Genomic DNA, 15,040 nt, shown 5'->3' with positions numbered 1-15,040 from the left:
GAGTAAAGTTTAAAATTTTGACGGATACGAAAGAAAGGGGAGGCTTCGCCCTTCCTGATTTGAAGATATATTACGAGGCATCTTGTCTATGCTGGATAAAGACATGGATAAAACTAGAAGATGGGGAAGTGCTAGACTTAGAGGGTCACGACAACAGATATGGGTGGCACGCTTACCTGTGGCACGGGCGGAAGAAGGGCCACAAAGGATTTGGGAATCATATATTCAGGGGCCCCCTGTTGGAGGTCTGGGAAAGATATAAGGAGATGTTAGAACCCAGAACACCCCAATGGCTATCTCCATTAGAGGTAATGGCCATTAAAAAGGTTAATATGGGTACTAATTGGGCAACTTATGAACAACTGCTCATGAAGGAGGAAGGAAAATGGAAAATGAGGCCTTACGATCAGGTTAAATCCCAAGTATACAACTGGCTACACTATCACCAAATAAATGATATGTTTAGGAAAGACGTAAAAGAGAAAGGCTATGCCGACAAAAACTCTAGGTTTCAAACTGAGATTCTGGGGAGCAATACAAAAATATTATCAAAAATGTACAAGTACTTACTGGACTGGAACTTAGCTGACGAAGAGGTTAAGGTGGTAATGACCCACTGGGCCAAAGATCTTGGCCGCAACATCTATTTTGAAGAGTGGGAAAAACTCTGGAAACAACACCTAAAATTTACGGCCTGTGTGTCACTCAAGGAGAACCTAATGAAAATGTTCTATCGCTGGTACCTGACCCCGGTTAAGTTAGCCAAAATGTATGGATCCTGCAATAAATGCTGGAAATGTAAGGTAAGGGAGGGTACCTTCTACCACTTGTGGTGGGAATGCCCAAAGGTTACAGAATTCTGGGAAAGTATATATGATGAGATGAAAAAAATGCTAAGATATACCTTTAATAAAAGACCAGAGGCGTTCTTGCTAGGTATGGTAGGAAAGGAAATTAAGAAGAAAGACTACAAATTGTTCCAATACGCAACAACAGCAGCAAGGGTCCTAATAGCAAAAAATTGGAGGCAGGAGAGTATTCCAACAACGGAGGAATGGAGAAGTAAATTATTAGAATATGTGGAGATGGACAGGATGACATGTAAAATTAGGGCCCATCACCTCCTGGCAAATAGATGGGGAAGAAATGGAGGCAGTGAGAGATTTTACTTTCTTGGGCTCCATGATCAGTGCAGATGGTGACAGCAGTCACGAAATTAAAAGACGCCTGCTCCTTGGGAGAAAGGCGATGGCAAGCCTAGACAACATCTTAAAAAGCAGAGACATCACCTTGCCAACAAAGGTCCGTATAGTAAAAGCCATGGTTTTCCCAGTAGTGATGTATGGAAGTGAGAGCTGGACCATAAAGAAGGCTGATCGCCGAAGAATTGATGCTTTTGAATTATGGTGCTGGAGGAGACTCTTGAGAGTCCCATGGACTGCAAGAAGATCAAACCTCTCCATTCTGAAGGAAATCAGCCCTGAGTGCTCACTGGAAGGACAGATCGTGAAGCTGAGGCTCCAATACTTTGGCCACCTCATGAGAAGAGAGGACTCCCTGGAAAAGACCCTGATGTTGGGAAAGATGGAGGGCACAAGGAGAAGGGGACGACAGAGAATGAGATGGTTGGATGGTGTTCTTGAAGCTACTAGCATGAGTTTGATCAAACTGCGGGAGGCAGTGGAGGACAGAAGTGCCTGGCGTGCTCTGGTCCATGGGGTCACGAAGAGTCGGACACGACTAAACGACTAAACAACAACACTGCCAATCCAGGAGTCCCCCATCTTAAATTTATGCATCTAGTTCTTCCTGCCTAAGTGTAGAATCTTACATTTGTCACTATTGAAATTCATTTTGTGAGTTTTGGCCCAGTTCTCCAATCTATTAAGATCATATTTGTCAGGGGTTCAGGAGCAGAGGCAAGGGCAAGGGAGGAAACAGAGAGCGAGGGGGAGGAGGCAGAAGAAAAGATGAGTGATGACGACGACCCGAGATCTCCGAGTCTTTCCAGTGAATCAGAAGATTCACAGAAAGGAGCACCAGTGGCCAGGGCAAGGGGGGAGCCTAGGGGGACACCCCAGGAAGATAGAGCCAGAGGGGACTCAGAGGGGAGCAGTTGGAGATCGGGACCAGCGTCACCGCCAGAGAGCAGGGAAGAGGAAGGGCGCCAGGGATCAAGTGCTGGCAGCTCACAACAGGAGGGAGGGCACGAGTCAGGAGTGGCCACACCTCCATCAGGGAGCGAAGAAACGGTCAGACGGAAAGTGGAAGGTTGGGCGCGCGCGCCAAGTTCAAATGCACAGGAAAGTGACGCAGTAGGCAGCCCGGAGAGGGAGCCAGGTCCTAAAGCCCGGCGCAAGGAGACAGAAGGGTCCGGGGGGTCGGCGTCGGAGGAGTCCCGGAGGGAGGAGACCCCGGGGGGCAGAGGGACCCAGAGGAGAACAGTCAGGCGGAAAAGGTGGAGCAGGGCTAGGATATTAAGTTGGTGCACAAGGGGCGGAGACTCAGACGGAGCTTCGCCGATCTAACCATAAGACGTAGAGTTGCACGCAGCAGCTTGAGAATGGGAACTGTAACTCAATAAAGACTTTTACTTAATGATCGCTGGCTAGCATGATCCTCTGTGAGCTAGGATCGGGGAGCAACTCTGACAATATTGAATTCCAATAGTGCCACTGTAGTGCCACTGTATTCTGCTCTGGTCAGACCTCACCTGGAGTACTGTGTCCAGTTCTGGGCACCACAGTTCAAGAAGGACACTGACAAACTGGAGGAGGGCAACCAAAATGGTCAAAGGCCTGGAAACAATGCCTTATGAGGAACGGCTAAGGGAGCTGGGCACGTTTAGCCTGGAGAAGAGGAGGTTAAGGGGTGATATGATAGCCATGTTCAAATATATAAAAGGATGTCACATAGAGGAGGGAGAAAGGTTGTTTTCTGCTGCTCCAGAGAAGCGGACACGGAGCAATGGATCCAAACTACAAGAAAGAAGATTCCACCTAAACATTAGGAAGAACTTCCTGACAGTAAGAGCTGTTCGACAGTGGAATTTCCTTCCAGGGAGTGTGGTGGAGTCTCCTACTTTGGAGGTCTTTAAGCAGAGGCTTGACAACCATATGTCAGGAGTGCTCTGATGGTGTTTCCTGCTTGGCAGGGGGTTGGATTCGATGGCCCTTGTGGTCTCTTCCAACTCTATGATTCTATGAGTCTATGATTCTATGAATCTGTTCCACTGTTGAACAGCTCTTACTGTCAGAAAGTCTTTCCCGATGTTTAGTTGGAATCTCATTTCTTGTAACTTGATTCCATTTCATAGGTTCGAGTCCTGGCCTCTGGAGCAAGAGAAAACAACATTACTCCATCTTCCATGTGACAGTCTTTTAGATATCTGAAGATGGCTATCGTATCTCCTCTCACTCTCCTGTTATCCAGGCTAAACCTATCCCTAAACATACTAAACTCACTCAACTGTTCCGCATAAGGCTTGGTTTCCAGACTCTTGCTTGCCTTCCTCTGCACATGTTCCAGCTTGTCAACATGTTTCCTGAATTGTGGTGCCTAGAACTGGACACAGTAATTCAGGTGGTGGCTTGAACAAGCCAGAATAGTGGGACTGTTCCTTCCTTTGATCTGGACACTAGACTTGGTTTGTGTATTGCTCCAATAAGTGTGTATTAGGGAGGCACAAGTTAAAATGTGAAGCAAAACCAAATATGAAGCAAACCAAATTTCTCCACCATTCATGCTGTTTAGATGGCAAGGTGTATAACTCCATTTATTTCAAAATGTTGTACAGGGGAAGAGGAATATCTCAGCATCTGCACTGCATGCAGTGGCATCTTCAGGTAGGGATGAGAATCATAGTGTCATAGAATTGTAGAGTTGGAAGGGACCTCGAGGGCCACTGGAGAACTGCTGCCAGTCAGCATACTAAGTTAAGTTGACCGGACCCTCGAAGTCTCCCTATTTTCCAGGGACAATCCTGGATTTACAGAAGCCATCCCAGTTTCTGATTTGATCCCAGAATGTCCCGCTTTCCCTTAGGGCGTCCCTCTTTTCATAGGAGAAATGTTGGAGGGCATGGACCAGTGAGCTGGCTTAGGTATAAAATACGTGTGTTTTTTTGCATCATAAGATGCACCTAGTTTTTAGAGGAGGAAAACAAGAAAAAAAATATTCTGAATGAAACAGTGGATGTATAATTTTTGTGGTTCATGCTGTGGCCACAGACATGTGATTTGACAGTGAGTTTGGAGTAGCCCAGTGCAAAAATCCTGAGGATCCGTGCTTTGTAACCACGTTTTAAGTGGGGAGGGAAGGAAAAACACTGAAGGGACAAGGAGCACGTGTGGGGTGTGTAGAGAAGGAGCTTTTCAGCGAGCTGAGCGGGGAGGAGGGAGGGAAAGAGCACAGTTGTTTTAAAGGAGCCAACCGGACAGGAGCCACTTACACCTGTGTAAGCAGCTGCTCTCCCGCTTTGCTCCTTTAAAGCGAGTGGGCTCTCCTTCTCTCCCACCTCCCTGGCTCAGCTCGCTGAAAAGCTTTGCTGCTTTTCAGCGAGCTGAGCGGGGAGGAGGGAGGGAAAGAGAGCACTCTCGCTTTGAAGCAGCCAACTGGACAGGAGCCGCTTACACCCGTGTAAGCCACTCCTCTCCCGCTTTGCTGCTTCAAAGTGAGCCACAGAGGAGGGAAGGAAGGGGACCATGGATCCTCTCCTTGCGACTGCAGCAGGATCCCCCCGCCATCCGTAGGCATTCTCTCCATAAGACGCACAGACATTCCCCTTACCTTTTAGGAGGAAAAAAGTGTGTCTTATGGTATCTTTTATGTTCCTAGTAAGCACCCCCCCTTACATCTGGGGAGTCTCTCTGTTCATTCTGCTGAGTGGGGCCCTGGACTTCTGCCCCATAGACCTCCCCGGACAGTACCACAGGGGGCTAGAGATGAAACAATGAGGGGCACCTTGAAGAGTGGGCTTTATGTAGCCCACCCCAAAGCCTAGCTTGGATAGAGTTTATGTGTTGCCATCGACTTCTCTCAAAAGCCATGCTTTGCAAGCTGTATTCCACCAAAGGCTCCGATTTCCTTGCCGTTGGCTGTTCAGCAATGCATTCTGACTGGCTGGGTTGCTTTGGAGTTGGGTTATAACCTCCGATTCCAGGCACTGCATTTAGCTCTAAATCTTAACAGTGTTGGGTTGTGAGGAGCAGAAGGCTCTGCACTTCCTTTGCCCTTGTGAGGTAAAGAAAGTTACCTGCAATGATCGTGCGTGAGTAAAAGGTTAATCTCTGTATGTGCCTTGAGCCATTTAGGCATAAAATAAGCCCCATATTTGTACATGGAAGAGTAGAACAGGACTAAATATTGTACGAGCATTCTCTCGGATATTTGATGCTGTTCTTTTGGGTGAATCCTATGTTCATTTACTCTGAAGTTAGGCTCACTGAGACCATTGTGACTTATTCCTTCCTATGCATCCATAGGAATGGAGATACATGGAGGTGATGTTGTGTATAGGGCACTGCCAGACACTTTGGACAAATTCCCATTTAGGGACATAGTTTGAGATGCCACCTTGCTTTCTTAATTTTTCTGCAAATTATTGAGCCCATTCTGCTTTGCCAATGCTTCTTTTCCATAATTTTGAAGCTCATTCATTCCTGAGTGCTTCGCCTTGGGAATATTTCATAATACTTTGGTGTATATTTCATAAAAATAATTCTGCCTACATTACCAATGAAGAAGAGGTGGTGTAGAATTGAGGGGATGGATTGCTTGCTTAAAGAATGCCTCTGTGTACCTGTTGCTGAGGGTCACAGGTGGAAAGGTCTGCTACGTCTTGCTGCGTCTTTCTGCAGTTAAACCCCAACAATTGATTGCTCCAGCCTTCTCAACCTGGTTGAGGGAGGGGTGGGTTGCAGGTAGGATCTGGGGTTTCCAGGACACAATGGAGTCAGTACTACTGCAAGTACTTTTCCTTTTCTTTTTGGGACATACTAACAGCCCTGCAGGATACAATCCAAGTCCTATCTTCCTCAGAAGACCCTCCTTTCCACTGTAAAATGAAGCCCACATATAAGGATCTTTTATGTGGGAGCGGGGGAGATAGAACCAAGGGAATGGAGATTATATGTGTAATGGACATAATATAGCTGGTTATTTCAAGAAAAGAAACGTAAGTAAATTTCAGGGAAAAGAGGGTCTGGGGCCGTTGTAATCCCACAAACACACAGGGACTCTCACACAATGTACAATGTACACTTACTTTGGGGAGAACTAGATATACACATAGATATGTGTGTTATTTGTAAAAATAATTTCAGGGGTGAAGGAGGAAAAGAACTCCACCCTATTCTCCTCAGGCCCAGAGCAGGTGTGGAGATTGACACCCTGGTCAGAGCCTGGTTGACAGGTTCAGACACTGCGCTGGGCAGATGTAGAAGTCACTTGAATACAAAGACCACACCATACAAGTCAAACACTCTTATAAAAATGTAGCACTCATGGCTCCCCCCTGCAAGCACCCTGGGAACTGTTGTTTGTTGTTGAGAATGTAAGTCCCCTCACAGAACTACAATTCCCAGAGTTCCCTGGGAAGAGGGACTGATGGTTAAACCACTCTGAAACTGTAGCTCTAGCGAGGGGAATTAGGGGCCTACTAGCAACTTTCAGCACCCTTAACAAAAACAACAGCTCCCAGGACTCTGTGGGGGAAGCCTGACTGAAGAGCTGTAGATGTTGCCTTCAGCCACGGTGTCCTCGGATCCCGAAGTGCAAGGACCGCCTTCTGCTTTGCGCAGGACATGCAGCACGGCTTTCAGAGATGGTGGAGGGAAGCGGCTGGTCTCCAAAGCTGCACCGGCCACCCTGGGGGTTTCTTTCTTGCTAATTGGTTTGCTCTGGTGTCCTTAGGTTCCACAGAGGATAGGAGAGCAAAGTGCTGCCACGGAAGACGACAGCGCAGGAGCCCCGGGGGCCTGGGGCAGCTGGGGGCCCTGGTCGGCCTGCTCCCGAAGCTGCAGTGGCGGCGTGATGGAGCAGACGAGGCCCTGCCTCCCAGGATACTATTACGAGAGGAGCCACCGCAGGCCTGGGCCGTTCCCGGCCTCTGAAAGGACTCTTGCCCACCAGCCTCCCCACCGACACGAAGACGTGCTCAGTCCCTTCTCTGGCCACATCATCTCTGCCATCCGTACGTCGGTGCCTCTTCACCGGAACGAAGGTGGGCTGCGAGCAGGACTCCAGGCCAGAGCCTCCTCCGAAGGGCGCAATGTCAGCCACTTGAGCAGGGGAGCCTTGAGAGACCGCCGGCCCTCACAGTCCCAGAGGCGCAGCCCCAAAGCCGAAAGAAGGTAGGGCGGCGGCGGGGGGGGGAGGAGGAGGAGGCTGCACATAAAAACAATAATACCTTTATCATAATGATAACTGGTACTATTACAGTGGTACCTCGGGTTACAGACGCTTCAGGTTACAGACTCCGCTAACCCAGAAATAGTACCTCGGCGGTGCGGCAGCTAATAGGAGGCCCCATTAGCTAAAGTGGTTCTTCAGGTTAAGAACAGTTTCAGGTTAAGAACAGACCTCTGGAACGAATTAAGTTCTTAACCCGAGGTACCACTGTACTAGTTGTTGTTGTTGTCGTCGTTGATGATGATTTACTTTACTGATAAACTTATTACCTGCTCTTCAGCAGGTTATAACACTATGAGTCTGACAGTCTAGGAAAAGGTGTGTCCACGCAAAATGGACACATCTTCCTGCCATTTGCTGATAATTCTCTGCTTTAAATGTACATCAATATGCAGATCTATGGGGGAATGAAAGATAAAATTTTAAATGAAGTGGCTGAGTGTGATAATCTGTTTTCTAAATTTTTGCATGGGCTCCAGAGGTCAAATGTGGAATGCAAGGGAAGGGGCATCGTCTGTAGCTGGATAGAAAGATGAATGGCAAAGCCTGCAGAATGAGTTGGCAATGGGGAATGCTTAAAGATCTGAAGTGATTCCAATACAATAATGCTTTGTACTGATGGAAAGCTTTTGGGATACCCACCCCCTCGCCGACTAATGTCAGACATCTATGAAACAGTAAGGTTGGGATAAAGATTTGTGACTGAGATTAACTCATTCTGGAGAACGTAGTTCAAGATGAAATGGGACAGACTCCAAACCAAACAACCTTGGAGAGCTGTGGAAATCCTTCAAAGATGCAAAATAAAACACTTGTACCACTTGGAGACAAGTGGAAATGTCTTCAAGCTGCTGCTAGGCAGTTCATCAGGAAACAGACTAACAAATGCAATCGAGTGATGGGCTCTGAGGGAGTCTCAGGCTAGGAGCTCTGTGAGTGCTGCTTCTGATTTCCAAAGCCCTTCACCACTTGGCACGAGGGAGGGGCTGGTCCACTGGGGCTGAGGGGGCATGGCCCCACCAAGCTCAGTGTGTCTCCAACCATCTGCCTGCCTCCTTCCTTCAACCAGTCCAAGAGGTGATCCTGGCTGTCAGCCTGCTCTTCCTCAGCCTCAGTGTGGGAAGGGCCATGGCTCAGGGTTGCAGGCAGAAGGTCCCAGGTTCAAACTCTAGCACCTCCAGGTGGGGTTGGGAGAGAGACCTCTCCAGCAACTGGAGAGTTGCTGCCAAGCCATATAGACAAGACTGAGCTAGATGGGCCCATGGTCTGTATAATGCAGCCTTCTGTGCTACCTTTGTAGAACTGAGCAGGGAAAGACAGGATTAGTTGGCTCTGCTTTATAGTGGATTAGAGTTGTTTGCTCTGGCTCCACCTACTGTTGGGCTCTCTGCCTTCTGCCTTATTCGTCCCATTGACAACCCCACAAACCTCCACTGTCTCTATTTGTAGATAAAGATGATCTCCACAGTCCACACATGTCTGTCTGTAGATTAAGAGGGTGGTTTTCAGGTGGTTTCCATCTTCAAAAGTACAGTGGGTGGCTCCTGTGAACATGGGACTTCTTGGTGGTACCTCACATTCTGTGGAATAATCTCCCCAGGGAAGCTTTCTTTGTTCTTGCTTTGATGTAATTTCAGTGCCAGTTGAAGTTGTGTGGCTGTTGTTATTTTCCCTGGCTTTGTAATTTCATCTATACCAGGAGTAGCTGACAGGGTCCTCTCTGGATGTTGATGAGCTAAAGCCCCCATAACCATTCTTCATTCAAAGAAGGTATCAAAATTCGTTTATAAGTGCTTATTCTGAGAGGAAAATTTTGCCTGTTTCTCCTTGGCTTGATCAGGGAAATTTTCAGTCTGAGTGTTTCAGGGGACTCAAGGTTGATGTGGTTCCCCCCTCCCATGCAATTGTCATAACAGCCCTGTGAGGTAGCTTAAACTGAGAACTGACCCAAAGTCACCCAGTGAGCTTCATGGCTCATAGCGAGGGATGGAGGAAGAGAAACCTCCCACTTTTTCACCACTGACAGAGCATCAAGAAAGAGGAGTGTGTTGCTAAAAGGGGATTTTGAGGCAGGTTGGCAGTGTGGGAGGCCTCTCCACAAATTCCTTTCTAGGTTAGATTAAAATCTGAGCTAATGAAGAACTTCTGGAGTTGTAATGCTTGTCTCACATCATATTGACTTGAGGACTTGAGCTGAGCCCACCATGAATTGTATCTCTGACTCTGGAAATGCAATTTTTGGGAAGATCCTGAATTGGAATGGGTATCATCAAGAAAAGCTTGACCTCCTGTTGACCTTTGCTTAGCAAGAAACCATTGATGCTCGTACATTGACTTTTGGTTAATTATGGGAACTCCAAGTCTTTTTTTCCACTGATGGAGGTTGGTGTGGGCTCTGGTCTGAATCAAACCCTTTATACACTTTCTTTTGCTGAGGGGGAAAATGTAATTGTCAATTAGATTTATGAGAGGGTAAAGAGGGGGGTGGGTAGCCTAGCCTTAAACAAACAGTGTGAGTTGAAAGGAATTACGTCTCCCCCCCAATAATCAAAAACACTGACCTTGCCCGCAATTTTGTCAAAATATTAGTGGGGCAGCAGCGAGTGTAATAGTTTCTCAAAGCTATTTTTATATGTGGAAAGGGGAGGGGAGGAAATGCTCAGAGGAAGCATTTGTACAAAGAAACCATCAACCTCTCACATTGCTACAGTGAAGTTTCCCATCTCTTGGTGCCAGTAGAGGAGGAAGAAACTGTGTTTAGCTGCTTTATCCACGAGAACGCAAGAAAAGCCTTCTGGGTCATTCCAGTGACCCATCTAGACCAGCACCCTGTTCTCACAGTGGCCAACCAGATAGATGCCTGGAGGTCCGTAAGCAGGACCCAAGCACAAGAGCTCTCCCCCCTCCCGTGGTTTCCAGGACCTGGCATTCAGAAGCAGGGCTGCCCTGGCTCTGGAGGCAGAGCAGAGCCATTATGGTGAATAGCCACTGATAGCCCTTTCCTCCATGAATCTGTCCAGTCGTATTGAAAGCCATCCAGGTTGGTGGCCATCACTGCCTCCTGGGGGAGGGTGGGCCGTAGTTTAACTATGCGCTGCATGAAGAAGGGCTTTCTTTTATTTGTCCCAAGTCTTCCAACATTCAGCTTCACTGGATGTCCATGAATTCTAGCATTATGGGAGAGAAAGAAGAACTTTTCTTTATCTACTTTCTCCATGCCATAACATCTCAAGACTACATGGAATTGGCGGAAATGACTGGCAGAATCCGAGACCAGGGAGAAGAGTCGGTGGAAGAAGATTGGAAGAAATTTAAAGACTATTTACAGAAATACTGTAAAATTAATGAATGTTAGAATGATGTCAGAATGAAGTTAAGTGGTTTTAGCAGCAATGTTATAAAGGTGTATGTAAAAATGGATTGTTAACAGGTGAGAACCTAAAGCTATAATATGTTAAGTTAAAGGATTAAGATAAAAACAAAGAGGGAAAGGAATTGCTGAATTAATTAACTGAACTGGAATACAAAAAAGGGAGGCGTGAGGAGGTCAGGGAAACACGTAAATGAAATGTAAGGCATAGAAAGATTGATTTGTTTTTTAAGTCTCTTTTATTTTTTCTGTATTTTTCTGTATTTTGTATTTTTTCTTTTTTCTATTTTTCTCCTTCTTATATATGTAACTTTTTTTTTGGAAACCTTAATAAATATCATTTTTTTAAAAAAAGAAATTTCTCCTGGTTGCAGCTCCTGGTTACAGAGGCCAGGTATTGCGCGCTCTCTCTCTCTCTCTCTGTTGTGAGGGCATGAAAATGTGTTTCTAGGCAACTAAAACCCAAAATCCAATTTAGTAAAAACAAGCAGGTAGTGCCGAGTGAATATGTTGCTGTGAAATTCTGCATCCTGTTTGCAGGCAGCCAAACGAGGGAGGGACATTTTGCCAAATTCAGTGGGGAGTGTAGACAACAAAAGGTTGTTTCTGCCCAGACCAGGTGCCACTCTGCACCACCAAGACCCCCTGAGCCTCAAGAGACAGATGAATCCAATATTTAAACAAAATTTTGTAAAGAGACCAGAAGCCTTTTTATTGTGCATACTAGAATCTGATATCATAAATGAAAATAAGAAAATATTCTTATATGCAACCACGGTATCAAAAAATATTAATTGCCAAAATTTGGAAAAGTGATATAATACCAACTAAAAAAGAGTGGCAGGATAAATTATTCAATTGTCTCGAACTGGTGAAAATGACACAGTTAGGGGACAGTCCAAGTTAAAATCCCAAAAAGAGTGGGGAATGTATAAAGCGTATCTTAAAAAACAGTGTCCTCAAATAAAAACCTGGACTTGCTTTGAGTAATTTTTGCAAAACAAAATAAGGGTTACAGGCATATTATATGGAAAAAGATAGCAATGATGAAAAGAGAAGGAAGCAGTTTACCAAGAAAGGAAAATCAGAACTGCATTGAGAAGGAAGGAAGTCTATAAGAACAGAATAAGAATTGGGAGTAGAAAAGAAGACAACATAAGTTCGTTTGTAAGAACTTTCGGATTTATGGTTATATGTTTGTAATTTCTTTTTGTGTGTGTTTTCTTTTTAGTTTGTTTTTCTTTTGTTTTTGTTTACGTTTTGAGTGTTTATGTGTTGTCACAAAACTCAATAAAAGCACTTTTTTAAAAAAGAGAAAGATTAATCCAAAATTACCCCCAAGCTGCATACTAACAGTGCCTCAGTCTCATTTGGATTGAGCTTCAGGTAAGACATTATGCACGGGCATTTAGATAGCAAAATAAGCAATGAAATTGTAGCAGTGCAATGCTAAATACATGTTTTTAAAATTCTTCCTTTCAGTTTGCCAGAGGTCTTCCCCTTGTTGGCTGTCTGTTTAGAATGGATTGCATTTGGACCTTAAACACTTCATTTGCTTTAAGAGCATCACAGTGAAATGGGAACTCTTGGAATGTTAATCTGTACACCTGGTGGCAGTGATATACTACTGAAAGGTGATATATGGCCAGCTTTGCTTCAGATGAGGCAATAAATTCACCTGGCTGTTCAGATCACACTCTTTTTTTTCCTGTGTGAGAAGATGGCTTTGCACTCTTCCAGCATCACCCTGCAAGCACCAGCTGTTTGCCAGATTTCATTAAAACAGGGGTGGACTTGGGTGCTGTAGCGCCCTGTGCGAGGCCAAAATTTGGGTCCCCCCCAACCCTCAAGTTGACTTCCCAAAGATGGGGGAGGAGGCACCTGGCTTTGGGAAGGAGGCGTGAAGGCTCTGGCAGGGTCGTAGAGCCTTTCCCCCTCCTTCTCAAAGCTGGGAAAGCGAAGGAGGACTCTGGAATCTTGTCAGAGCCACATGCCACCTTCCCAAAGCCCGGCAACTTGCCTACAGGGCTTTCAGATGGCACCCCCTCAGCTCAGCACACAGTGGGTGCCCAGCACTTGGACAGCCCCACCCCCGCCCCCGATTAAAGTAACCCTCCAAGCATCAACTAGACTAGAGCAGTGGCCGAGCAACGGACAGTGGATTTATTTTTAGAGAATGCTGAGAAAAAAAAACAAAAAGTGGAGAAGGATACCAGCCAACTCGGGGGTTGAGTCATGGCAGGGCTGGCCCAGGACATTTTGCTGCCAGAGGAACAAGATGGCACCTCCCCTTTCCACATACAGAAAATGAGTCTTCAGGGCAGATAAAAGAAAGGACTTCTTGGCACAGCGCATACTTCAGCTATGAAACTCCCTCACACAGCAGGCAGGGATGGTCACCAACTTGGGTGGCTTTAAAAGAGGACAGGAGAAATTTGTAGTTGCTACAGCACTGGAAAAGCGTGTTTGATGAGAATGATAAATGATAAGGCTGTAAGGAGTTGATTATTGATATGTACATTGTGGTCAGAGTCATGATAGCCAGATTTTGGAGGGATCTAGCTGGAGCAGATATTCCCCATAGCTGTCAAACTTTTCCTTTTTTAAACGGAAATTCCCTTATTCTGAATAGGATTCCTCGCAAGAAAAGGGAAAAGTTGACAGCTATGGATATTCCCTACTGTTACGCGAAGATATGGGAAGCAGCCTTACTAGGAAAATAGACATGTAAACTGAGAATCTCTAGAGGTCAAAAAAGTAGGGACAAGTTTCTTTTTGTTTGGTTTGATTTTATTGTTTACGTTAATAATGTGGAACATAACAGATCACCCCCCCCCAATACAATACAATACAATAGGAATATTTGTAGGGCTTCACAAACTAAGGTTTGCTGGAAATGCAGCTCACCCCCCCCCCAGAAAATAAGTTTCTATTTATTAATGTTTTTATTTTTATAGTTATAGTTTCTATTATACCAAACGTCTGGAATGTATTACTAGAATCATAGACTCATAGAATCATAGAGTTGGAAGAGACCACAAGGGCCATCGAGTCCAACCCCCTGCCAAGCAGGAAACACCATCAGAGCACTCCTGACATATGGTTGTCAAGCCTCTGTTTAAGACCTCCAAAGTAGGAGACTCCACCACACTCCTGGGCAGCAAATTCCACTGTCGAACAGCTCTTACTGTCAGGAAGTTCTTCCTATTGTTTAGGTGGAATCTTCTTTCTTGTAGTTTGGATCCATTGCTCCGTGTCCGCTTCTCTGGAGCAGCAGAAAACAACCTTTCTCCCTCCTCTATGTGACATCCTTTTATATATTTGAACATGGCTATCATATCACCCCTTAACCTCCTCTTCTCCAGGCTAAACATGCCCAGCTCCCTTAGCCGTTCCTCATAAGGCATCGTTTCCAGGCCTTTGACCATTTTGGTTGCCCTCCTCTGGACACGTTCCAGTTTGTCAGTGTCCTTCTTGAACTGTGGTGCCCAGAACTGGACACAGTACTCCAGGTGAGGTCTGACCAGAGCAGAATACAGTGGCACTATTACTTCCCTTGATCTAGATGCTATACTCCTATTGATGCAGCCCAGAATTGCATTGGCTTTTTTAGCTGCCGCGTCACACTGTTGGCTCATGTCAAGTTTGTGGTCAACCAAGACTCCTAGATCCTTTTCACATGTACTGCTCTCAAGCCAGGTGTCGCCCATCTTGTATTTGAGCTTCTCATTTTTTTTGCCCAAGTGCAATACTTTACATTTCTCCCTGTTAAAGTTCATCTTGTTTGTTTTGGCCCAGTTCTCTAATCTGTCAAGGTCATTTTGAAGTGTGATCCTGTCCTCTGGGGTGTTAGCCACCCCTCTCAGTTTGGTGTCATCTGCAGATTTGATCAGGATGCCCTTGAGTCCATCATCCAAGTCTTTGATAAAGATGTTGAATAAGACCGGGCCCAAGACAGAACCCTGTGGCACCCCACTAGTCACTCTTCTCCAGGATGAAGAGGAACCATTGATGAGCACCCTTTGGGTTCGATCAGTCAGCCAGTTACAAATCCACTGAGTGGTAGCATAGTCAAGACCACATTTTACCAGCTTCTTTACAAGAATATCATGGGGCACCTTGTCGAATGCCTTGCTGAAATCAAGGTAGGCTACATCCACTGCGTTCCCTTCATCTACCAGGCTTGTAATTCTGTCAAAAAACGAGATCAGGTTAGTCTGACATGACTTATTTTTCAGAAATCCATGCTGACTATTGGTG

The 15,040-nt window shown here is 45.8% G+C and overlaps 1 protein-coding gene across 2 annotated transcripts in view; it reads left to right on the top strand.

Moving 5' to 3' along the window:
* Positions 1 to 15,040, top strand: part of LOC309518208 (thrombospondin type-1 domain-containing protein 4-like) — a 128,851-nt gene that overhangs the window by 50,355 nt on the left and 63,456 nt on the right. For both annotated transcript variants that reach the window (XM_082198104.1, XM_082198105.1), the window contains exon 4: positions 6,913 to 7,352. In XM_082198104.1, coding sequence (XP_082054230.1) covers positions 6,913 to 7,352 — 440 coding nt within the window. The remainder of the gene's footprint in view (positions 1 to 6,912; positions 7,353 to 15,040) is intronic.

The sequence above is a fragment of the Podarcis vaucheri genome, assembly GCF_965113315.1.
Source record: "Podarcis vaucheri genome assembly, chromosome: 14".
In the NCBI taxonomy this organism is placed as follows: domain Eukaryota; kingdom Metazoa; phylum Chordata; class Lepidosauria; order Squamata; family Lacertidae; genus Podarcis; species Podarcis vaucheri.
This window is presented reverse-complemented; position numbering and strand designations above follow the sequence as displayed.